General features: G+C 45.4%; 1 protein-coding gene across 1 annotated transcript in view; it reads right to left on the bottom strand.

Annotated features, from left to right (window-relative positions):
- Positions 1–2,775: 2,775 nt before the first annotated feature.
- DEGS2 (delta 4-desaturase, sphingolipid 2) overlaps positions 2,776–27,039 on the bottom strand; it is a 31,165-nt gene continuing 6,901 nt past the window's right edge. The window contains exons 2-3 of the mRNA XM_053253516.1: positions 23,189–23,931; positions 2,776–2,922 (exon numbers count right to left, since the gene is read on the bottom strand). Coding sequence (XP_053109491.1) covers positions 2,776–2,922; positions 23,189–23,931 — 890 coding nt within the window. The remainder of the gene's footprint in view (positions 2,923–23,188; positions 23,932–27,039) is intronic.

The raw sequence follows: 27,039 nt of genomic DNA, 5'->3' as shown, positions 1-27,039 counted from the left end.
TGAAAATTGGATTTTGTATGTAATATGCCAGCTTTTATTATGAAGTTGCACAGAGTGTGGAGAATGGAGTGACCAAGACTACTGCAACTGGCCATTGCTGGTTTATGTAGTTCTGCAGACTATCATGTGAGAAATGGTGTCATCCACTGGTAACATGGAGGAATACTGTCCCAAATCAGTAGACAGGGTTTGTTTGCATGGGGTAGGAGTTCCTCAAATGTTCTAGCCATGGACTCGTTGCACAATAGCTTGTGTGCCTCTCAAGCCACTGTATAATTGATGAGAGCTGTACACCATTTCAATTAGGCCGGGATTGTCAAACCTGGGTCCCCAGATGATGTTGGACTACAACTTTCATCATCTTCGGCCACAGAGATGGATCTTTGGCTCCATCTTTGGGAGTTGTGGTCCAACAATTTATTGGGACTCAAGTTTAAGAATCTGAATTAAACTTCAGGTTGGCTTCTGGACTCATTGGCTTAAGTCAATTAGTAAGAATGTGTAAAATATTGCTGAAAATCCAAGAACGTCTTATTTTGTTCACCATTCCTTGAATGAATTTTGAACAAAATAAAAAGGTTCTACTCTTGAGTAGAACCTTTGAAATTCTCTGTAGGGGAAATTCAGTGGCAACTCTAGTTCCAGGTCTTATTAATTTGGCCCAGTGTGTTCACCAAGCTTGGACTTCCAGCAAGGCCATCCAACTGCTGATGACAGGCAGATGAAACCCACAACTGAACTGGATGAGCATCCTACATTAATGTTCTCTGTGGGTCCCAAGCAATGGGTTTGTAAAGTGCTGCCCCCACCCCAAGAAATTTTGCTAATCTTATATGAATTCTTCATATTTTCCTTAGATGTTTCCTTTGTGCAGGAATCTCTATATAGGTCAGGAACCTTTTATCTGGACTCTCGAAATCCGGAAAGCTCTGAAATCCAGACACCACACCGAGGGGGGGGGGGCGGAATGCTTGTAGCTTCAACCTCTCTCACACACAAAAAAACCCCTTAGCCCCCAAACCAATCCTGGCCCCAACTCAGCAGCTAACAAAGTATATACAGTACTGTATAACAAAGCAGCAAAAAGTCCACAATTCACAGAGAGAACATTACGGCGGCTCTGTAATTGGCTGGGAAGCGTTGGGGCCGGGATTGGGCAGGACGCGCAGTTTGCAGGAGCGATCGCTTACGGCCCCTAAACTCGCCGGTCTGAGAGAGGGAAAGGTGGAAAAGGAGCGCGATCCCATTGAGAAGCATGTGAGAGGGGTAGACGGGAAGGAGCTTGGCAGGAAGACGCGAAGGAACTTCAGGGGTTGTTGAAACCCTCTGCCAAAGCCAAGCCTGGGTTGCAAGGAGGGAAGGAACTTCAGGGGAAGCTGTTGAGACCCTCTGCCAAGTTGATTATATACGTTGAATAAAACCTTTTTTTTAAAAACCCAGTAACTTTTCATGCCCAAGATATCTCATTTATGAAGATATAAAATAAAACCTTTTTTTAAAAAACCCAGTAACTTTTCATGCCCAAGATATCTCATTTATGAAAATATTCCGAAATCCAGAAAAATCCAAAATCCGGAACACCTCTGGTCCCAAACAGTCCAGATAAAGGATTCTCAACCTGTATCAAAATTCAGTGGATGATATCCAGATTTTAAAAGCGCTGGTGCAAGTAGTGATATAGGGGGATTTTCACTGATCTCCCCTTCCCTCTGAAGCCCACTGTGACTCTCCAAGAAAATGAACTATTGGGGTTAAGGTTCTTTAGCTCAGCTGGTGGGGTGCTGTTCCCAAGAGCTGTAAAGCAAAGGGGAGAGGGGATAACATTGCCCCTCCCCTGGAGCACGCATGCATGCCAGCGCCACCAGCACTTTGTTAGTTTGAATGTCAGCCAATGTTTTCTGTTTCAGCAGCTGACATTGATTTATTACTATTATTATTATTTTTGGCAACCAACAATTTTTTCCTCTGAACTAAAAAAAGAAGCAGCCCTAACCCCAAAAGTCTTTCCATGTAGAATGGTCCAACGTCTTAATTATTTAATTTAATGTTTTGGATCTGCTTTTCAGATCTAGACAAAGACAAGCCTCCCCTGCCCCTCATAGGAACACAGGAAGCTGCCTTCTACCAAGTCAGACCACTGATCCCTCTAGCTCTGTAATGTCTACACTGACAGTCAGCAGCTCTCCAAGGTTCAAGGCAGGAGTCCCTCTCGGCCCCTTTAAATACAGTAATCACATATAGTCACTCCTCCAATTGCAAACCAAGGTAGACCCTGCTTAGCAATTCATGTCACTACCACAAGGCCAGCTCACACCCTTTGCTCTGTTAACGTACATCCTTCTGCAGCATTGTTTTGTTTTGTTTAGTTTAGTTTATTTATAAACCACCCCATCCAGAAGCTCTTGGTGGTGTACAACAACTTTTTAAAGAGACATAAAACCCACAATTCAAACACAGCCCTAAAACCAATATAAAAACAATTCAAAAATGATTTTTTTAAGATAAGCATTATGTAATTTGCATTAGATAAGCAAAAGATGAATAATATATATTTTAAAGTATTAGTGTAAATATAAAAAGTGTGTCCAACTGGTTTCATGATATTTCTTCATATCTGGATTATAAAAAATCCTTTTCAGAACTATTATATCAGCTTCTCTCTTCCCACATTGAAAGGTTTGTTAATAAAATACATGCATTGGGGTGGGGGGGGTGGATGTAAGTATCCAGGGATTTAAACTCCATAAAGCTTATTAAAGAAAGGGGAGGGGGCATCTATCGAGTTTCTGTTGCTAGTTTGCATATTCTTTTAACTCTTGAATAAGTACCGATGCTGTCATCAAAAATGAACTGCCAGAGGACGTGCACCCAAGACTGATGATATGGCAGAGAGTCATAATATTCTGCGGCTATCTTCCTCACCTGCAAAGAGCAAAAAAGTGCATTTTGTCGAGAATTCTGTTATCTGCAGAATCTCGGTCTAGCTTAAGACCATTATATTACAAAATTAGACATGTGGTGCTACAACTAAAAACAACAGCTGACACCAGGCAGCCTTCTGTTACGCTAATGCTTCTGCACCCCAGAGCTGCTCAGAACAAGCCCTTCCACTAGCAGCATATCCACTATTCCCCCTATTGTTTGCAGTGGGGGGGAAAGTGGGTGTTGCTAGCACCACCCACCGCTTGTTCTGAGTAGCCCCAGGCAGTGGCCCTCTTACCCTTCACACCCTTCAACCCTCCACACCCCTTGCCCCCCCCCCAAATCCTTTAGTCTGTCCTCGGTGGTATGGTTGCCGCTGGCCCACACTGTGCCAGGTGGCTGAGTGTGATTATGACCTGTGCCGGGTGCTTAGAGATGGGGGAGTGGGAAGAGAAATATGTAGGATAAGAATACGGGGATGATGCTTAACTTGAAGTGGGGGGGGGCTCGAGCAAGCATGGCGGGAGGCTCCAAAGGCCTTTAGGTCCAGGCTTCAGAATTATCTAGGTGCACCTCTGGCCCCAGGGTAGAGCATTAGGGTGATAGAAGGCTTCAAACCATGTCAGCCAGTGGCCTGGATCTCAAGGTGCTTCAACACTCCCCCAATGACAGCACATGCCATCCTGGACTGGAGTGCCCCCCCTCCCAATCCTCATGAGCAGGTGTTTGTAGGGAGGGTGAAGGGGGCAGGATGGGCCCATTTCATTCACAGAAAGAAAGTTAAGATCCAAGCTAACGAAGCAGTTAAAAGGAGCCAAGTACTTTTATGTTAGTTTTAAAAAGAATAACTTTAGTCCTAGTAGTGTATGTACCCCCATTTGAATTTGATCCCCTACTCTGAATTTGATCCCCTTAAAGGAAATGCAATACAGGTGATTATCTTGTTTACCCCAAAGGAGCAGGACTCTGGATTTAAGATGAGCCCCTGGTTTCTAACATGAAATAACCTCGGGGGGGGGACTAGTCTTAGATTCAGGTAAATATAGTAGCAGGGGAAAGTTCACTTATGGTTCATGCACCTTGGAATTCAAATTTGACAGGGTCACTGGCCTACTGCTTGTATTAGTCACTATCTTATTCATAAACACATCTGAATAGGACCATCAAAACTAGGATGGCACTATGGATATTATACTTTCTTATGTAGCTGTCTATTGAGTATTTGTGGGATCCTAAGAATCAGATATAATGATTAACCTATGAATTTGCAATCTCAATTAAAACATTGCATAAAGGATGTATATTTTTCAATGTCTCACCTAAAGCAATTACAGGTAAGCCATTTTTAGCCCACTTTCCAGTAGGCTTATGAGATCACCCGGCATTCTGTGTGTCCATGAGTGTGTCCCCCCACCCACCCACTATCAACTTAGCAATGCCTGGACCAATATGAACCAAATCGGGTACTGTTGTAGAGACCTATAGGGATACCTCAATGGCATAGTTTGTGATGATGTCATCTACCCCAATTCAAGATGGCAAGCACAGAAACCTTTGAGGCATAAGAGGGCTAAATTATGAACTGCCAAACTGATTTGAACCAAATTTGCATCAGCTGCAGGAACACATAGGGATGCCAAAATGGCATAGTTTGTGATGATGTCATTCAACCCAAGTCAAGACTGGCAGACGCATGAATGTTTGAGGCACGAGTGGGCTAACCTGTGGACTGTCTAACTGATTTGAACCAAATAAGGTACAGTTGTACTGAGTGACACACAGGGACATCTCAATGGCATAATTTGTGATGATGTCATCCAGCCCAATTCAAGATGGTGGACGCATGTATATCTGAGGCACAAGCGATCTAATTTGTGGACCTCCATTTGAACCAAATTTAGTCCAGTTGTAGTAAAAGTAGGCAGATTAGTTCTTACTAGAACAACTTGTTTAATCTGAGTATGGTTGATGGTTCTTCTTCTGCATCATCACATTACACAGAAATGGGAAAAGGCGAATCACAAAACAAATGTCTAATGATTTTGCTTTCTCCACTTCCATGCTGAACTAGTAATAGCTATGTCAGTAGCTTCTAAATGTCACCTATAAATATGGGACCTGGTTCTTAGATTGGATAACAATGGCTGACATACTGTGCAATGTTCCATCTGCCTTGGAAGCACTCTTGTGCACAATACAGAATTGCACCAACAAAGTTGTGCAATGGATGGCCACGGAAAACAATGGCTGTCCATTGCACAACTGTTTGCTTAATGCTTGCATTGTGCACAAGACTACTTTTCAGCAGTGTAGGAGGTCATCCTAGTTTAATGGGTTGTGCACCCAGCCTGCCTCAGGATTGACAAGATTGATTCAAAGCTGAAGTTAGCTCATATCTGGTAGTTAGGTGGCATCAAACCCCCAGTTCTGTTCTTGTCTCGCCTCAGGAAACAGCGTCTCAAGAGAGCTCCGTTGCTAATCTACTTTCAGGCTAGCTTTTCTTCTGCCCCCTCCCCCGGCTTCCCCTCTCCAAGTGTGCCAGGGTGGGAAGGGAGTTGCAATTACTTTCATTTAACAAAATTATAACCACTTTTTCGTAATTTCATTCGGCTGATTGGTCCTTTGTATTTACTTTCGATTTCTATTCTTTTCTCATAGCATTTTCCAAATGCAAGTCCTAGGCACCTACTGATCCCCAAATGGAACCTGCCCATAAGCGAGAGGTTTTGGTGGTTTCCCTCTCCCGAGGGTCCACAATCTGAGGGCGAGCTTAAGCTTCCCTTCAATCGGCCCATCTCCAATCTCAAGCACCCTTGCTCTGCCTCCCCTTCAGGGGTGGGTGCTCCACGGGCAGTTCCCAGTCTGCCGCAATGGGCCTCAAATGCCCTAAAAAGCCCCACAAGAAAGCGCCCAAACAGATCAAAAATATTCAAGCTCCAGATTGTTTAAGAACCAAATCGCGCAAGAAGAAGCCTAAGGTTCCAGTAGCCAGGCTCAGTGAGTGCCTCTTGCTGCAGGTGGTATGCCAGCAGTGCCAACCCTGCTCTTTGCTGCTGGCTCTCCTAATCACCCATGAGGGCGCACAGGGCTCTTCAGCACAGATAGGCGCTATTATTCCGCCCGTACCAAAGATGTCTGGCTCCAACATGCTGGAAGTGGAACTAGATAAGCCATGCTTTCCCCCCACATCCCAGCCAGCAATGCCTTACACCCTCAGCTCCTGTGCTACAGGATCAAGGGACTTCTGTACCCCACCCTGACCTGCCACCGCCTGCTAAACCAGCTCAGCCACAATCGCCTTCTGAGCCCCTGTTTATGCTGCTGGTGCTTGGGGACATAGGTACCAATCCTCCAGCTGGCCCACAGCTGTGGGATCCTTTTCCTAAAGATGTTTCCAGATGGTTGAACCAATTTATATCCAGCAGGAGTGATGTAAATCTATCATCACTCCTGCTGTCCCTCCTCCTGCTCCTGCCTCAGCTCTACCTACCATACTCCTGCCACCAGCCCAGGCCTCCTTCCCGCCCCTGCTCCTCTTCCTTGCCAGACTCAAGTCCTAGCTGAGCGGCAATCCCACTGGAAGAAAGGAGTCATTTCAAACCTAGGAACAGCGCTCTACTTCACAAAAGAAAAGCTGCTCCTTCTTCTTTCTCCTCTGCAGAATACTCAGAGAGAGAGAGAGAGAGAGACTGGTCCCTTGTAGCACCTGTCCTCCCTGCTCTGCCTACACTTCCAAATCTTCCTAACCCACCACCTTAAGCCCCCATTCCAATGAGTCAACCAGTGGTTACAGTTAACCCCAGTCTTCCCAAGTCTGCCTCAGAGTCTGCCCACACAGACTCAGCAGAGTCACAGCACTCCATCATCTGATAAAGAGGGTGAACTCGCAGAAGAGGACACCTCTCCACAAGTATCTCATTCTGTGAGAGTGTTCTCTGCAACTGATTTTGATGTTCCATTATCAAAGGCTAAAAGGGCCTGTGTACTATGTTTGGGGACCAGGGATAGACTGGGACTTTTGTTGGTGTGCTGATCACACCGCTGCCCAACAGAGTCCCTAACTGAGCTGACAGACTTAGTCTTAGGTTTGGCATTGGAGTCTCCCAGACTTATGGGGGTGGGGGACTTCAATGTTCACTTCAAAACCAATTTGTCCGGGGCGGCTCAGGAGTTCATAGCAGCCGTGACAATGATGGGCCTATCTCAAGTGGTCTTGGGACCGACGCACATTGCTGGACATATGCTTGATCTGGTCTTTTACTCTGATCAGGGTGGTGTTCCATGGTTAGGGGACTCCTGTGGTTTTCCCCATTGTCATGGGCGAACCACCATCTGTTTAACGTTGAACTCATCATCATGTCCCAGCTGCACAAGGGTGAGGGACCTATTAGGATGGCCCATCTGAGAAGGTTATTGGATCTAATAGCATTCCAGGAAACCTTGGAAGGATTTAGTGTTGGCTTTGCTGGTGATTGGGTTGATGCCCTGGTGGAGAACTGGAATAGAAACCTCACCAGGGCAGTAGAACACTTAGACACTCCTAAATGTCCTCTACAACCCGCTTCAAAATTGGTCCCTTGGTATACAAAAGAACTACAGGAGCTAAAGCAGCAAGGTAGATTATTGGAGCACAAGTGGAGAAAGACTCAACTCAAATCCAACAGGTTACAACATAGAGCTCATTTGAAGACCTACGCTTTGGCAATACATGCAGAAATACATTGCCCCTATATTACATCCAGAAGCTCACACCCAGCAGAGTTGTTTAGGTTTGTGAGAGGGCTAGTACATGCCCTTACTCCCTTGAATCAGCATTTGGAAACATCAATTACCCATTGTGACATTTTAAATAAGTTATTTGTGGATAAAATCTCTCCTATTCGGGGTGACTTAGATTCAGACCCCACAATTATTACAGAGTCTAATGCAGAGGTTTCCAGCAACTCCTCTTATGTGGTTAGGCTGGATCAGTTTCAGTTTGTGACTCCTGAGGAATGGATGTGGATAAGCTGCTTGGAACAGTGCGGCCTACCACCTGATTTCTTGACCCTTGTCCAACATGCCTTATACTATCTGGCAGGGGGGTTGTTTATTTATTCAGCATATTTATATACCACCCAAAACCTGCATCTCTAGGTAGTGAACAACAAAAGCAATATTAATTAAACAAAATTAAAAATGATTTAAAAATTAAAATAATTTAAAACCTAACATTAAATCTATTAAAACTATAAATCTAATTAAAAGCCTGAATGAACAAATGTGTCTTCAGTGCCTTTTTAAAAGTTGTCAGAGATGGGGAGGCTCTTATTTCAAGAGGAAGGACATTTCAAATCCCAGGGGTAGCAATGGGGAAGGCCCATCCCCGAGTAGCCACCAGACAAGCTAGTGGCAACCGTAGACAAACCTCTCCAGATGATTTCAACGGGCGATGGGGTTCATGGTGAAGAAGGCATTCTCTTCGAACTTCTTAGGTTATAAGACATACACTTAGGTTGTTGTAGAACCAACTTTAGGTTGGTTCTACCTTAGAAACAACCTTAGGTTCTTGTAGAAGGCCTGGTAGATATCATAAATGTTTCTCTGAGGGAGGCTTCCTGTCTTAAGGAGGCAATCATTAGGCCTCTTCTGAAGAAGCCTCCCTTGGATCCCTCAGAGTTAAGCAACTATAGGCTTGTCTCCAACCTTCTATGGTTGGGCAAAGTAATGTTTAATAGAGAATATGATGCTCTACGATCTTCATATTTAATATTTTCCTGTTGGAGCAAGGGTTTGTGATATATATATATATATATATATATATATATATATATATATATATATATGAAAAATTGGTTTTGGTCGCCATTTTTCCAAGATCGAGGCCGAAGCTCAACTCGGAATGTTTGGGACTTGCAGTACATTACTTATAATGCTGTCCTCAGCATCTGTACCCATTTTCAAAACCTTTGGAATTTCCCCCTCAATTTGCCAAAAGCAAACCTAATTTCAGGACTATACCAACTATTACTGGAACTGAAGAGGTTATGAAGCTTGCCCAGTACAATGTAGTAAAAGTGTGATTTTTAAAAATCACAACCATTTCAACTTGTCTGTAATTATGCACAATTGTTGTCATTGCACAAACAAGCCGGCAGTAGTCTATCACACAGTTAATAGATTACATATTTGTCTCCAGGCAATGACTGGTACAATGCCCTACCATGGGTGTGTGTGTGTGTGTGTGTGTGTGTGTTTTGGGGAAGAGAAAAGGAAGCATACTGTAAACATTTCACCCCATCATACATTCCATAGAGATGCAGCACAGTTGGCCTTAAGCAGGAATGTGTGACAGTCTGAAATGTTTCTGAGAAGTTTGCTGCATTATTCTTTTATCAGGACCACATGCCATAGTACATGCGGGGCCCATGGTGAATAGACATGGGAATGAGGCATGGGCCATGTCCCGTGATGCTGACCATGCCCCCTCATGACGACATCTGGGGCAGGGGCAGTCTGCCTCCTTTATCTGCCTCTTCATCAGCTTCTCCCAGCTCAGCTTGGAGCTGGTTCATTAAATGGAGGCCATGTGTGGAAAGCCTGATGAAGGGCTCTGAGCCCACCCTACCTCCCTCAGCTCTACACGCACATGAGTTGCTTTTTCCTCAGCTGGCCATAACTTCCTTACCTTTTTGTGCTTGCGCTGTAGGTACGGCTCAGGGAGCGGAGGGTTTTTGGCACACAGGGGGCTCAAGAAAGTGTGGGACATTTGCCCTGCTTGCCCCCACCAAAGATGTCCCTGTCACCGCAAAAACAGAACAAAAGGTCTTGTAGCCCTTAACAGACGAGCAGATTTATTGTGGCATAAGCTTTCATAGGGAGGAGCCCACTTCATCAGCAGCACCAAGTATACCTCCATCAGCTGGCAGAAAGACAAACACATGGGTGCAGAGGGCGGAGGGGAAATAACTAGGGCACCTAAAAGTCATGAAAAGCAAAGCAAGTGGTAACATTTCTAGTTAGGGTTCAAATATTTAGAAGATAAGCACATGATCATTCGGGTCCCAAAGCATAGTCTAAGTTCACAAGACCTAAGCTAAGCAGGTCTTTATGTGGTCAGTGCTTGGATGGGAGACCCATGTGGGACTGTAGGTTAGTAGTAGAGCATCTGCTTTGCATGGAGAAGGTCCCAGGTTCTGTCTCTAACATCTACAGGAAGGGCTGGGAAAGACTCCTGCCTGAAACCTTGGAGAGCGGCTGCCAGTTAGTGTAGCCAACAGTGATCTAGAGATGGACCCATGGTCTGATACAGTAGAGAGCAGCTCTCTATACCGCTGTGTTCCTAATAGTAGTTTGTTTGGTTTTTTGCAGTAACAAATTCAAAGCTAATTAAATGATGGACACCAGCCAGCATCAGAAAGCCTATGAAGCACACACTTCAGCAATTGTATGTACAAGGAAGTGACTGCAGAACCTGTTCAGGCATTATTAAAAGTGTGGATGCTGTACCCAAGTTCCTGCATTTCTATTAAAGGCCACATTAGCATGTTACATGGAACCGAACCGCAGATCTGCCCCCGCCCCCCACCCACATTTGGACGACAGGGAGAGCTCCCTCTCTGCATTCAGTGAGACTACAGGGAGGAGGGGGAACTGGCTGTGGAACATAGGAACATAGAAAGCTGCCATATACTGAGTCAGACCATTGGTCTATCTGACTCAGTATTGTCTACACAGACTGGCAGCGGCTTCTCCAAGGTTGCAGGCAGGAATCTCTCTCAGCCCTATCTTGAAGATGCTGCCAGGGAGGGAACTTGGAACCTAGATGCTCTTCCCAGAGCGACTCCATCCCCTGAGGGGAATATCTTACAGTGCTCACACTTCTAGTCTCCCATTCATATGCAACCAGGGCAGACCCTGCTTAGCTAAAGGGACAAGTCATGCTTGCTGCCACAAGACCAGCTCTCCTCCACCTTGTGGAGTCTTGTGGTCTTGTGGTAGCAAGCATGACTTGTCCCTTTAGCTAAGCAGGGTCTGCCCTGGTTGCATATGAAAGGACAGGGAGAGGCGCCTTGGAGGAGGGGTAGCACTGTATGTTAAAGAAGGGATAGAATCTAACAAGCTAGAAAACCTAAGTGGACTGGAGTCCTCCACAGAAACCCTGTGGGTGACTATACAAGGCTGGAAAGGGAACGTGCTACTGGGGACGTGCTATTGCCCTCCAGATCGAAATGCCGGCAGTGACTGGGAGTTGCAGGAGGAAATCAGGGAGGCGTCAAGGAGAGGCAGGGCTGTAATTATGGGTGATTTCAACTACCCACACATAGACTGGGTAAATTCACATTCAAGTCAGGACAAAGAAGTCAAATTTCTTGATACGCTAAATGACTGTGCCTTAGAACAGTTGGTCATGGAACCGACCAGAAAGAAGGCCACCTTGGATCTACAGGTGAAACTCAAAAAATTAGAATATCGTGCAAAAGTTCATTAATTTCAGTAATGCAAATTAAAAGGTGAAACAGATATATGAGACAGACGCATTACATGCAAAGCGAGATAAGTCAAGCCTTAATTTGTTATAATTGTGATGATCATGGCGTACAGCTCATGAGAACCCCAAATCCACAATCCCAGAAAATTAGAATATTACATGAAACCAATAAAACAAGGATTGTAAATAGAACAATATCGGACCTCTGAAAAGTATAAGCATGCATATGTATTCAGTACTTGGTTTGGGCCCCTTTTGCAGCAATTACTGCCTCAATGCGGCGTGGCATGGATGCTATCAGCCTGTGGCACTGCTGAGGTGTTATGGAAGACCAGGATGCTTCAATAGCGGCCTTCAGCTCTTCTGCATTGTTTGGTCTCATGTCTCTCATCCTTTTCTTGGCAATGCCCCATAGATTCTCTATGGGGTTCAGGTCAGGCGAGTTTGCTGGCCAATCAAGCACAGTAATCCCATGGTTATTGAACCAGGTTTTGGTACTTTGGGCAGTGTGGGCAGGTGCCAAGTCCTGCTGGAAAATGAAGTCAGCATCCCCATACAGCTCGTCTGCGGAAGGAAGCATGAAGTGCTCCAAAATCTCCTGATAGACGGCTGCGTTGACCCTGGACTTCATGAAGCACAGTGGACCAACACCAGCAGATGACATGGCTCCCCAAATCAACACAGACTGTGGAAACTTCACACTGGACTTCAAGCATCTTGCATTGTGTGCCTCTCCATTCTTCCTCCAGACTCTGGGTCCTTGGTTTCCAAATGAGATGCAAAAGTTGCTCTCATCAGAAAAGAGGACTTTGGACCACTGAGCAACAGACCAGTTCTTTTTTTCTTGAGCCCAGGTAAGACGCTTCTGATGTTGTTTGTTGTTCAGGAGCGGCTTGACAAGAGGAATACGACATTTGAAGCCCATGTCCAGGATCCGTCTGTGTGTGGTGGCTCTTGACGCACTAACTCCAGCCTCAGTCCACTGCTTGTGAAAGTCCCCAACACTTTTGAATGGCCTTTTCCTGACAATCCTCTCCAGGCTGCGGTCATCCCTGCTGCTTGTGCACCTTTTTCTTCCACACTTTCCCCTTCCACATAACTTTCTATTAATGTGCTTTGATACAGCACTTTGGGAACATCCAACTTCTTTTGCAATTACCTTTTGAGGCTTTCCCTCCTTATGGAGGGTGTCAATGATGGTTTTCTGCACAACTCTCAAGTCAGCAGTCTTTCCCATGATTGTGATTCCTAATGAACCAGACTGAGAGACCATTTAAAGGCTCAGGAACCCTTTGCAGGTGTTATGGATTGATTAGCTGATTGGAGTGGGACACCTGGAGCCTACTGTTGAACCTTTTCACAATATTCTAATTTTCTGGGATTGTGGATTTGGGGTTCTCATGAGCTGTACGCCATGATCATCACAATTATAACAAATTAAGGCTTGACTTATCTCGCTTTGCATGTAAAGCGTCTATCTCATATATCAGTTTCACCTTTTAATTTGCATTACTGAAATTAATGAACTTTTGCATGATATTCTAATTTTTCGAGTTTCACCTGTAATTCTGAGTGACACCCAGGACATAGTGCGTGATGTCAGTGTCATCGACCCTTTAGGGAACAGTGACCACAGTGCCATCAATTTCAGCATACATGCGGGGAGGGAATCACCAAGGATGTCTAACACAGATATTTTGAATTTCAGAAGAGGAAACTTCTCCAAAATGAGGAGTATGGTGAAAAGAAAGCTGAGGGGGGAAATCAGGAGAGTCACTTCGCTCCGGAGTGCATGGAGTTTTCTCAAAACTCTCAAGGTCTGGCCCACGGCCAGGGAAGTTCACGGCTTGGCTGGACGCTGTCGACTGAATGACATGCATTGAATCTCAGCAATGAGTAGGAGTCTGGTGCTGTAATTTATGGAGCAAGCCGAGAGCTCCCAGCTGGTAGGAATTTACGGCTTGACAGCCCTCAGCGATAGGCGTTTGCTCCTCCTAACAGCTTCTAATTGCATCCTGCATTTAGAACACCTGTGTTGTTGTGGTGTCAACGGTGTTTCAATGCCTAGTTCTCCCTCCGATTGGTCTCTCACACTTTCTGCTGACTCAGGCTGCTGTGCCTGTTCTAAACCATCAGCTGGATCTATCACAGCTGTCTCAGGAACGCTGACAGCCGGGCTATGCCCCTCAGATACTCCTGACTCGGCCGGAAAGCTGCCAGCCTCCCCTTCCTCCTTGCTGTCGGAGCTCAAGGGCATGACAAAAACCACAATACTAGAAGCCCAGTTAGATTGTATACCCAAAAGGAGGAAAGGCACCACTAAGTCCAGGAGGATGCCAGCATGGCTAACGGGTACCATCAAGGAAGCCATAAAAGGGAAGAAGACTTCCTTCCGAAATTGGAAGGCCTGTCCAAATGAAGAGAACAGAAAGGAACACAAACTCTGGCAAAAGAAATGCAAGGTGACAATAAGGGAGGCAAAAAGAGAGTTTGAGAAACATTTAGCCAAAAGTATCAAGGGGAATAACAAAAACTTCTTTAAGTACATCAGAAGCAGGAAACCTGCCAGGGAGGCAGTTGGACCATTAGACAATGAGGGAGTGAAAGGGATTATTAAGGAGGATATGGAGGTTGCAGAGAAGCTGAATGAATTCTTTGCATCTGTCTTCACGGCAGAGGATACTGAGCATATACCTGCTCCTTAACCAGGCTTTTTAGGGATGGAGGCTAGAGAGCTGAGTCAGATAGAAGTGACAAGGGATGATGTTCTAAACTGTCTGAAAAAACTGAAACCAAACAAATCACCAGGGCCGGATGGCATCCATCCAAGAATCTTCAAAGAACTCAAATGTGAAATTGCCGACCTCCTTGCCAAAATATTTAACTTATCCCTGAAATCAGGCTCTATACCAGAGGACTGGAGAGTAGCAAATGTAACACTGATTTTCAAAAAGGGATCCAGGGGCAATCCGGGAAATTACAGGCTGGTTAGCCTAACGTCCGTTCCAGGCAAATTGATGGAAAGCATCCTCAAGGATAAAATTGTAAAGCACCTAGAAGAACAAGCCCTGCTGGGAGTGAGCCAGCATGGCTTCCACAAAGGTAAATCTTGCCTCACCAACCTTTTGGACTTCTTTGAGAGTGTCAACGAGTGTGTGGATCAAGGTGATCCAGTTGACATAGTCTACCTGGACTTCCAAAAAGCTTTTGACAAAGTTCCTCATCAAAGACTCCTGAGGAAACTTAGCTGTCATGGGATAAAGGGACAAGTACATGTGTGGATTGCTAACTGGTTGAAAGACAGGAAACAGAGGGTAGGTATAAATGGAGAGTTTTCACAATGGAGGGAAGTAAGAAGTGGGGTCCCCCAAGGATCTGTACTGGGACCGGTGCTTTTTAATTTATTCATAAATGATCTAGAAGCAGGGGTAAGCAGCGATGTGGCCAAATCTGCAGATGATACCAAACTCTTCCGGGTAGTGAAATCCAAAACGGATTGTGAGCAGCTCCAAAAGGATCTCTCCAAACTGGGGGAGTGGGCGACAAAATGGCAAATGCGGTTCAATGTTAGCAAGTGTAAAGTGATGCACATTGGGACGAAAAACCCCAACTTCAAGTATATGCTGATGGGATCCGAGCTGTTGGTGACGGACCAGGAGAGGGATCTTGGGGTTGTGGTGGACAGCTCGTTGAAAGTGTTGACTCAATGTGCGGCAGCTGTGAAAAAGGCAAATTCCATGCTAGGGATCATTAGAAAGGAAATTGAAAATAAAATGGCTAACATTATAATGCCCTTATACAAAACTATGGTGCGACCACACTTGGAGTACTGCGTACAATTCTGGTCACCACATCTTAAAAAGGACATTGTTGAACTGGAGAAGGTACAGAAGAGGGCAACCAAGATGATCAGGGGCCTAGAGCACCTTTCATGAGGCAAGACTACAACACCTGGGGCTTTTTAGTTTAGAAAAAAGACGACTGCAGGGAGACATGATAGAGGTCTATAAAATCATGCATGGTGTGGAGAAAGTGGAGAGAGAGAGAGAGATTCTTTTCCCTCTCACACAACACTAGAACCAGGGGTCACTCCATGAAATTGATTGCCAGGACCAACAAACGGAAGTACTTTTTCACACAACGCGTGATCCACTTGTGGAACTCTCTGCCACAGCACATGGTGACAGCCAACAACCTGGATGGCTTTAAGAGGGGTTTGGATGACTTCATGGAGGAGAGGTCTATCAATGGCTACTAGTCGGAGGGCTGTGGGCCACCTCCAGCATCAAGGGCAGGGTGCCTCTGAGTACCAGTTGCAGGGGAGTAATGGCAGGAGAGAGGGCACGCCCTCAACTCCTGTCTGTGGCTTCCAGTGGCATCTGGTGGGCCACTGTGCGAAACAGGATGCTGGACTAGATGGGCCTTGGGCCTGATCCAGCAGGGCTGTTCTTATGTTCTTATTATGTTCTTATGTACGTGCAAATGCAGTCAAAGTGTTTTGTTTGCTGTTCTCTTGAAAAAAAGATAAGATTATTTAGCAAGGAGATATAGCTACATAACTCTTCAAACTGGTTTGCCCCACCAACTGTAAAGTTAGAAAAATAACTACACTCCAGTGGAAGTTTACAGTTAGCCGCAATGTTTATGAAACCTCCTCATACATGCCTACTTACATAATGCCCAATAATACCAATCTTCAAGAAAAGTGAATAGTCAGGAAAACACTATGCATGGAGCTTGAAATGATTTCAAAGACAAAACAGACACACAACCCTAAAGAAACTCTCTGACACACTGTGCAAGGCAACACAGATGGTAGGAGTGCTGCCTGCCTGCATTGCATGTGTGATAACACCGACAGTGTTGCACACCTGGGCAGTTGTGCTGCAACAAAATGTTATGCAAATACAGTTGCACAATGCAATACCCATTATTTCCAATTAGTATCCCATTGTGTAACTGTGTTTGTGCAACTTTATGCCAGAACGTAACTGCCCTGGTGCGCAACACCATCAACAATGTTTTTATGTATACAGCAGTGTGGCTGGTATCAGAGAGAGTATCCAGGCAACAAGGAATGTTAGGACGGAGGCAGTTAAGGAGGCTGAAGAGGAGGAAGGGATAGAGGGAAGAAGAGAAGAGCTGTCACATTGGTGAACCATCAGGAGACCAAGGTGGGATAGAATGGCTGGGAGGAGCAGGCAGGAACAGGACACCTGTTGTTGCGGATTTCAAATGACTGCTTTGTACCAACTGGGTCTCTGGGTATGGATACTGTTGGACTGAATACTGAGATCCAAAAGGGTAGTATATAAAGGGAAAGGGCACTTTTGTAAATATAGAGAAAACCTTTTCCACATTAGCATTGTCTGGACTCTCTAACCACTTCTCCGACTCCTTTTAATGAACGCATGGCTTCCATCTGCCACAGCAGTGCAGGCGGTGCTCCTACCACCCTCACTGCCATGCTCAGTATGTCAGCCACTGTTTGATTCTAGAATAATTATACTTGAAATTTGTATAGTGATTTTTGAATTTGTAAAAGGCTTCATATGAATTATCTGTGCATTTTTTACAACCTAAGGTAACTATTATCTCTGTATTGCAGCTGATCATTGACGTTGAGAGGAAGCAGCTTACCTAATGCTACCTAGAGGCAAAACAGAGATTTTTTGCTCAGTATCAAGATTTTAGATTTGCTCAGTATCTTACCAGCTTTCTTTTAACAGCTATCTAGATTATAACGTGACATAATCATTTTTATGGGACTTTCTGGTACCAGGAACAGCCAGTCTCTGTACAAAAGCAAAGATCACATAGTGTGGTAAAAATGCAGCGGTAAATCAACAAGACTGTTCTTAGAGAACAAAGTCCACTTCCCTATATTTTTGTGTCATAATCATGTGCAAAGTTGGCAGGTTTTATTATCTGGTTGCGGTCTATACCTACAGCAGTTATGCACATATAAGGTTTCCTACAAAGGTTCTACTGAGACCACCCCACTCCAAGGAGGGGATTGATAGATCTGAAAGGACTAGTAACCCAGTCTTGCAGGAACAGTGTCAGAAAAGCTGAAACTCAAAATAAATTGAAGCAGATGGATGCTAACAGCAGGGCTGCTCAACTTCAGCCCTCCTGCAGATGTTGGCCTACAACTCCCATAATCCCTGGCTATTGACCACTGTAGCTAGGGATTATGGGAGTTGTGGTCCAAAAACAGCTGGGGCACCTAAGTTGTGCAGGTCTGCTAAGAGCAACAAAAATGATTTTTTCTGGAATGTTTGAAGTAAGAGAAAGAAATTTGACGGGTCCAACGCTAAGTAAGGATGGGAAAGTGTTGATGGGTGACCAAGCGAAGTCTATTCACCTTGTGTTTTGATTCAGTTTTCCTCCAGACAGAAATTGTGACCAACTTCACAAAACCAGCATGAATGGTGTGGGTTCATCAAGTAAGACCATAGGTCCATCTAACTCAGTATTGTCTACACAGACTGGCAGCAGCTTCTCCAAGGTTACAGGCCGGCAGTGTTCCCAGATGTTGTTCACTACAAATCCCAGCATCTCCAGCTGCAATGACCTTTGGCTGGAGATTATTGGAGTTGTAGTCCTCAACATCTGGGAATTCCTGTTAGAGGGAACACTGCAGGCAGGAGTCTCTCCCAGCCCTATCTGGAGATGCCACTTAGGGAATTTGGAACTTGGAGGATCAGGATTACATATCAAGATTAATGTCCAGCAGGGGCCCCTGCTGGCCTTACCAGCTCCTGCATTCATTCAGCAGCCAAGGTCAGAGAGGCCCCAGGCAGGGCAGCCTGATGAGCGGCCAGCTGAGACACTATAAGATCAAGGAGCCAGGCTAGAGGGGCCAGGGGAAGGGCAAGGGTGAGTGAGGGAGGAGGCAGCAGCAGACAGAGGCACAGCTGAGGGGGATACAGGTGAAAGCAGCCTGATATGGCAAGGCGGAGGTCCAATTAGCGGGGGTGTGGGGTGCATCAATTGTCAGGAGGGATTTAAGGCAGGCTCGGCCAGTGATGAGGGGTAGTTGGAGGGTGAGTGGTGGAGGCCTCCGGAGAGAGACTGCCACAGCGACCCCAAGGAGCCAGGAGGAGGGCTCAGGTGGACCAAACCCCCTCCCCTCAAAAACTCTGTGGCCCTGCCTGGGGGAGGCTAGAGGGGGAGGTAAAACAGCCGCAGAGAGACCAGTGGTGTGGCAATAAAGTCAGGAAACACCTTCCCACCTTGAACTCATTTAAATCTTCATAGCTGAATGAATTTCATCCAAGGGAATGAAAAGAATTTGGTGGTGTATTCTCAGAACTACTTTCATCTTTCATCTTGTGGCACCTCATCAGTTCCTCAGGTGCCACAAGACTGAAGACAAGCTAATCTTGTCCCAGTCTTCAAAGCGGGGGGGAGGGGAGGAGAATTCAGACCATCCAGACGACAATACAAGAGAAGAATCTAGAAAAGATTATAAAGCAGTCAATCTGCAAACAACTTGATGGTAATACAGGGATTCATAGAAGCCAGCATGGATTTATCAAGAATAAATCTGGCCAGATTAATCACATAATTGATCAAGTTATTAGATTGTGAAAATGCTGCAGACATAACTTATCATCGTTCAGCAAGACACTTGATCATATTCCCCATAATATTCTAATTAACAAGCTAGCCAAATGGAGGCTAGATGATAATATCATCAGTTGGATTCACAACTGCTTGGAAAACCATATTCAACAAGTGTTCATCAATGTCTTCTCATTAGACTGGAGGGAGGTTGCTGCAGGGTTCTGTCCTGACCCTGACACCCTTCAACATTTTTATCAATGAAATAGATGAAGGGATAAGTCACCTTAAGTGGCACAGCGGGAAAATGCTTGACTAACAAGCAGAAGGTTGCCAGTTTGAATCTGTACTATACTGGGCACTATATAGTACTATATTGGGTACTAGTACTATAGTACCCACTAGTACTATATTGGGCAGCAGTTATATAGGAAGGTGCTGAAAGGCATCATCTCATACTGCGCAAGAGGAGGCAATGGTAACCCCATCCTTTATTCTACCAAAGAAAATCACAGGACTCTGTGGGCGCCAGGAATCAAAATCGATTTGACGGCACACTTTACCTTTAGATGAAGGGATGGAGGGAATCCTCATAAAATTTGCAGAATTCACAAAACGGAGAGTGATAGCTAACACTTCAGAAGATAGAAATATAATTCCAAAGGATTCGAGTAACATCTCAGGAATAAAATTGAGAATAGAAAGCTGGACTGGAACTAACAAGAAATTCAACAGAGACAAATGCAGTTTGCACTTAAGCAATAAAAAAGTCATGCACAGGTGTAGGAGGGGGATATCTTATTTGGCAGTAGTACACATACAAAATAGCTTGTCATTGCAGTGGTTCACAAGCTAAATATGTGTCATGCCACTTTTTAAAAAGGTGAATGCAATTTTAGGCTGCATTAACAGAACCCAGTTTCCAAGTTGAAAAGGAATAACTGAGCAAAGAGACACCTAGTTGCACAGACATTACCCTACCAGGCTTTTTATTTTTAAATGAATCCAGCTGAAGCCAGGTACAGAATTTGCATATGCTCATTTCAATAGGTTGAAGCCCGAACTGCCAGTTATTTGCCCTTTGTGGGCTGTAGGGGCAAGTTTGACTCCAACACTTGTTTCCTGCAGAGAATGTAGTTTCAAAATCCTGATCCAGAAACTGCAGCCCTATTAAGTGTCTTGACATTACATCCACACACAATCCTCAGGTTTAAAATAGGATAATTATGTACCTCTTCCTCAAAGAAAAATTATCCAACTCAATAGAGAAAAGTAAAACTTGAAATTAGAAGACATGTGGGTGCCCCCAAATCTCCAAACTAACAAGTTGTTCTAGTAGGAACTAAGCAGCCTATTTTCCTTTCACTGTCTCTATAACCGAACTATATTTGGTTCAAATCAAGGCCACAAGTTAGATCTCTTGCTTCTCAAATGTTCATGTGTCTGCCATCTTGGATCGGGGTGGATTACATCATCACAAACTACACCATTGAGATGTCCCTGTGTGTCACTCACTAGAACTGTACCAAATTTGGTTCAAATCAGTTAGACAGCCCTCAGGTTAGTGCACTTTTGCCTCAAAAGTTCACATGTAAAAGTTCACACATGTAATTTGAATGTAAAGCTATTGTAAAAGCCAATACAAATTTACAATGCAAAAAAAAAGTTCACACGTCCACCATCTTTGATAGGGGTGGATGACATCATCACAAACTACACCATTGGGGCATCCCCATTTGTCCATACAGCTGTAGCAAATTTGGTTCAAGTCAGTTAAGTGGTTCACAAGTTAGCCCACTTGCACCTCCAAAGTTTACGCGTCCGCCATCTTGAATCAGTGTGGATGGCATCATCACAAACAATGCCATTGAGGTGTCCCTGTGTGACACTCACTACAACTGTACCCAATTTGGTTCAAATGGGTTATTCAGTCAACAGATTAGCCGGCTTCTGCCTCAGATGTTCATGTGACCACCATCTTGGATTGGATTGGATGACATCATCACTAACTACGCTGCTGAGGTGTCCCTATCTGTGTCATCTGTGTTGAGGTGTTCCTACAGCTGTAGAAAATTTGGTTCAAATTGGTTAGGCAGTTCACAAGTTAGCCCACTTGCACCTCAAAAGTTTACGTGTCTGCCATCTTGGATTGGGGTGGATTACATCATCACAAACTATGCTGTTGATGTGTCCCTACAACTGTACCCGCTTTGGTTCATATTGGTTCAGGTGTTGTGAAGTTGATAGCAGGGGACACACACACACGGACACACACACAGAGAATGCCAGTTGATCTCATAAGCCTACGGGAAAGCAGGCTGAAAAACAGAACACTGAACCAATTGCCTCAGCTTTATACTTCTCTTACTGTTATTTTGCACTTTCACTGCCTCCCTTTAAATGATATGGACACTAAGGCCTGGTTCACACGTTCATTTTAACTGCAGTTAAAACTGCCAGAGTTTGTATCTGTAGTACTCCTGAATGCGCAAAACCACTATTAAGGGTCTAAAGTTAACTCCAGTTTCCCCCCAACAAATTCCAATTGCAACCTGAGCTAAGATCCTTTTTCAAGGAAACCACTGCCTGGCCCAGGGTTCAGTGGCCAGGCATGAGAGTGACCGGCCATGGGGACACCCCCAGACAGCTCACGAGAGGGACCATCAGAGTGGAGAAGACAGAAGTAATGTGTCCAGAAAAAGCCTAGCTGACTCAAGAGGGCAATACATCCCCTTCTCCACCTAATACCTCGCCCACGAGAGCGTCAGGCCATAGGTGCTCTAAACAGAGCAAGGATGGTTTCTGGCTCACTACTGCGGAGAGTGCTATCCCAGGGAATGCATTCCTAGTTCTGGGGACCGTAGACAGCGTTGGCAGGTAGGCTGGCGCTGATAGGGTGCAGGGTTTGGCAATGGCTTGGCGGCAGTCGCTGGGACCAGGACAGCCCTTGCCCGAGTGCCTGTCCCCACAGCTTTCCTGCATGGGAGAGGGGCTCACCTCTCCTGTCCATCCCCGTGCCTGCAGATCTGCATACAGGAAGGCAGACCAGGAACTGGGAGTTTTGAATGGGTGGAAAGGTCCCAGTGTCCAGTCCTCCACCAACAACATTCATATACCAGGGGAAGAGAAAAGGGGGCATTTAGATGCCCTCTGGGTGCTTACAGGTCCACCCAGAGGAAGAGTGTGGGGAGTTTTGGAGGGATGGGTTCTATATTTTTGCAAAGAAAGGGTGGGGAAGTGGGCCCAGCCACTTCCAGGGCATGGGGGGTTACAACTCCTGGTTACTCATGAGCAAGGCCTTGGTTACTCCTCATCAAAACATGATGATGAGTGTGTCCACTAAACAGCCATGTGGACTACACCCACTCACATGAGTGTCAGTCCATGGGTGTTCTGAGTAGAGCTGTGTTGCTGTGTGTTGGGAAGCGGTGGGAAGGTGTATCCCAGAGACTGCTTTCCTGCTCCCGGGGACAGCGGCTGGGGTGCCCGGGAAACCAGCCCCCTGCCTGGCGATTCACACCTGTGTACAGGTGCGCCATCACCAGTGGCCCCTGCAGTCGACCCAGCTGCCCTGGGGTTGGGGGAGCAGAGGAGAGTGCCCTCTCCCATGATCCCCTGCGCCCACTTATCTGCATATGGCACACAAGCAGATCAGACCCAGGATCTTTTAAAACCTGAGTAAATGTACTGTCCCGCTGGCCCACCCCATGGCTGTGCGCATGGCCAGGCTATGGCACATGGGGTGTGGGGATGTCCTGTGGGGTACATGCAAGGCTGTAGAGGGATTTGGGGAGAGGTAAGTTGGTGGATTCCCCCCCCCCCCGCCACACACACACACTTATTTTTCAACAAAGAGAGCCCTTGTTTTTCTACAAAGAGAGTCCGACCTTGGAGATGCCAGGGAGGGAACTTGGAACTTGCTTCATCATTGCATCCCCACCCCCATCCCGAATATATATGATATATATGAAAGTATCTTTTATAAGGCCTGGTTTCCCCTCTAAATTAGACTGTCTTTCTGTGGTTGGAGCTGAGCCTGATGTGTGACGGATAGCATCTGTTGCTTGTCATTATTTAATTCTGTATGTTTTGATTCTATTGTTCCTCCCTATTAGCCTCTGGAATGGAGAGTGTTAGGAGTTAAAGGAGATATTTCTTAAATCATACGGGGAGGGAGGTGGGAGGGAGTTATTGCAACACTAGCAAGGATAAAATCCTGATACTTACCATTGGCAATTTGCTTCCAGGAATGCTAGGGAAGTCATGATGTTCCATATGATAGCCAACATTAAAGGTGATCCAGTTGAGCGGACCATAGTAGGAATATGTTTCATATCCTTTCAAGAACATATAATGTTCTGCTATGAAGTGCCCAGAAATTGGATGCAAACCCAAACAAAGGAGTGTTCCTGATATTAAATAAAAAACAGGCTTCACACCCCACAGGAAGTAGATTATAATGTCAACAGAGAACTGTGCCAAAGCATTACATATTTCCATCTTAGTAATTGCTTTGGGGTTCACATACAGTGGTCTCAAGGCATAAGAGATTGGCTGGAGGATGAGCCAGATCAGTTTCCGTAGTGGAGTACAAAAGAACCAGCCCTCAAAATCAGTGGGGATGTCCACATCCAAAGTGTGTCCGCCAAGGTATCGGTGGTGGTCGATGTGATACTTCTTGAAGGATGCAGAGTAGGGAAGTCCAATGGGCAGGTTGGCAAAGACTGCAAACCATCTGTTCCACCTGATCTGCTTGTTACCAAAGGCAACATTATGAGAGATGTCATGGATTGCAAATGTCATAGAGTGGTTGATGCAGCCACCGAAAGCATAGGCCCAGAAGAGAACCCATTTCCAGGATAAATCTTTCACCAGGTAACAGGCTAGAAGTTGGGTGAGTACCATTGCTGTCACAATCCATTTTAATTGGGGATCTGATCCCATTAGAGACTTGATGGCTGGGTACTTTGCTGAGGGGGAAAGTAATGTCAGGTTAAAGGTGATGACAGTTTAAATGGATGCCTTGCACCCATTCACGGAATTATTAGACCATCTAGCTCCAATATCTCCCTCCATCAAGCCACCCACTCCACACAATCTAGATCAAAATGTGCCACAAGCAGAGAAACACTGTAAAGAAACTTGCTCTCAGTCAATTAAGCAAATCACATAAGAACAACCCTGTTGGATCAGGCTCAAAGCCCATCTAGTCTAGTATCCTGTTTCACACAGTGGCCCACCAGATGCTTCCAAGAAGTCCACAGGGAGGGGGTGAGGGAATGGAGGTGTAACTTATCCAAGGCACCATATTTGTGTGTCTACTTGGTTCATTTATGGCAGAGCTCACTTTTGAAAGGGTTGTAATGCTATGAAGGTGGCTGGTGTCCTCCATCCAATGCACACTATCACAGGCCATATGCTCTTACTACCTTAGTATTTGTCACAGCGACAGATCGGAAATGGAATATGTGTACAATAGAATTGGGGGTTTTGTTTTTGTTTTTACCTTTAGACTCAGGAAGCACACTGAATCATGGGCAAAATTGCATCTATGTTTGCTCCTCGAGCAGAGTTAGAGGGAAGCTGGCTGATTGGTTATGAAGTCAAGCAATTTGTCTCTTTTTAATTTATTTCATTGTCTATTCCAGAACCAAACACCTTTCCCTTGGTGTGCCTTCCCCCTTTCTCAGCCTGTAGCTACTACGTAGGGCAGCCAGATTGCTCTAGCTGGTAATATTTTTCCCCTCTGCATGCCAGGCAGAACTTGAGGGGATGGGGCAGGGCCCAGGGGCAACCTTTTACCAATCCTTTGCAGTGTGGCAGAGTAGAAAATTGGTGACAGTAGTGCAGGGTAGATTATTGTTATAAATTCTCTCTCTCTCTCTCTCTCTCTCTCTCTCTCTCTCTCTCACACACACACACACACACACACACACACAGACACACACACACACACACTCCATTTTTCTGATTCGAATATCACACTGTTTTGCTGTTCTGTGGCTAGCTGCAACTTCCATCTTCTTCCTGATCAGGCTGCTGGATCTAAGTCTATTGTAAGCGGCTGGATAATTTCAGATTGGTGGGGCTCCTAGGATTTCCCATTGCAACCATCTCCCTTTAAGGCAAAAGCTGTCTGGACAGAAAAAACCCATCCCTGAATTTCTTGGAGGCAGCAACCTGTAGTGAGGTATGCTGAGGTGGCAGAGCATTTGCTAAAGAGAGCTTTCACTGCTTAGCTCTATGGAGGCATGCCCAGCACATGGATGTGCTGCGTTTCCTTGGGAAGGCGACTGGCACATATGTGCCACATGTGTGGTTGTATGCGTGTATGCATGTGTGTGTTGCTTACAACGTCTTTCTCCTGAAAGTGTCTGGACTTGTATTTTTGAGCTGATATTATGGTAAAGTTATCTGAAAGATGGGTGTCAGATGTTTGGACAGGGATGCAATTTCAGTGCTTGCCCTAGGCGCTATTTTCCCTAGATACGCCTCTACAGTGTCCAGCTGTTCTGACAATCAATTTGAGTTTTTGTGATTCGGTTCGAGGTTGAATCGAATTGCAAAAAATGATTTATGCTCATCTATAATCAGCACAATTCCATGCCCATTCTTGCTTTGAGTAACTAAATGTAAGAACTGCACAAAAGCACGGAGTGGAGTGTTCATGACAAACAACTCACAACAGCTCAAACACTGCTTGTGGTATCTGCAGTCCTTTGAGCACAGACAAGCCATGCAGCGCCCATTTTAAGATGTGGAGCATTAGGGGTGATGTGGCAACACGGGCCAGTTAAGTACAAAGTTACCCCAAAGGGACAATTCAATTGGTTTCTGGAGTGTTTGTGTGCCCCGAGTACTATTTTGCTCGCAGGAAAGCAATGGTTAATAACTCTTTTCCTTTGGAGGTTCCATGCACTAGACTGCTGGTGAGAATGTCCTGCAAGGGGAAAGTGACAGAACCACTAACTTTGAGTTTCTGCAAGCAACTTGCACTGGAGGGAAGCAAAGCTGAAGCTGATTAGGTGGTAGCCTATGCACACTTCCCTATTAATTAACCGCACTGAACTCAGTTAAGGCAGACTGTAAGTGGGACCAATATTAAATTAAAAAATTAAATTCAGTCGAGATCCCCACTGTGCTGAAAAGACACAGCTCATTAGTATAGCATGGCAAAATAACTAGAAATGTTATTTCTGGCTATTTCTGCAAGCCAGTATTAAAGTCTTCACTCATTTTCCAGTGTGGCTGGTGCCACTGGGGCGGCCACATCCAGGTTTTCCAGAGGATGGGGCTGGTCGGTGCGGAATGGGCCACAGCTGCACCCTGGCTCTAACTTGAGTCACGGAGAATGCTAATTTCCTCAGTCAAATGGCCAGTGTGCACAGATGGCCAGTGAATGGCTATCTCACAAAGATCAAGTTAAAACTAGGGCAGCACACCAAGCAGGGGTGGGGGAGATAGAAAGGCAGCTAGGATATGATGGGGACACACACACACACACACACACACACACCTGTGGCCTGTTCTGTGCCCACCTGCCCCATCCTCCACCACTCACATCGTGAGCTGTCATGGGGCAGCTAGGTCTTTGGCACAGCCACACTGGCACTCCTTAAAACCTGGTGCCCTCGGCGACCACCTAGGTGGCCTATATGTCAGGCTGGACCTGTTGGCACCCTTCCAGGAAATCAAAAGCTGATTATAAGGAACAACAAACACAGAATCAATTCTGGGGCAAAAAGTGCAAAAGACTCTAAATAAAGTTGCTCAGATAGCAAATTTCTTGAGAAAGAGAGAAACGATGGGGGTTTATTTGGGGGGGGGGATAAACCTGCTAGTAATCATTGCTCCCAAATTCATAGTTGGGGTTTTACTAACTATACTGTGCCAGACAGACCACAAGATAGAAATCAAGACAGGAACTGAGAGCAAATAGAATTTTCTTTACTGTTCTTATTACTTCTTCTCTCTTCATTCCAGGATTCAGCTGACCTCCTTTACAGCTTCCGAGCATAGCCTGAGGAGCAACTGACTGTGTGAGTAGGAAAGGTCAGCTGTTTACAAGAACACAGGGC

This window comes from Hemicordylus capensis, chromosome 1 (genome assembly GCF_027244095.1).
Source record: "Hemicordylus capensis ecotype Gifberg chromosome 1, rHemCap1.1.pri, whole genome shotgun sequence".
Lineage (NCBI taxonomy): Eukaryota > Metazoa > Chordata > Lepidosauria > Squamata > Cordylidae > Hemicordylus > Hemicordylus capensis.
Note: the sequence above shows the minus strand (reverse complement) of the source record. Positions and strands in the feature narration are given on the sequence as shown.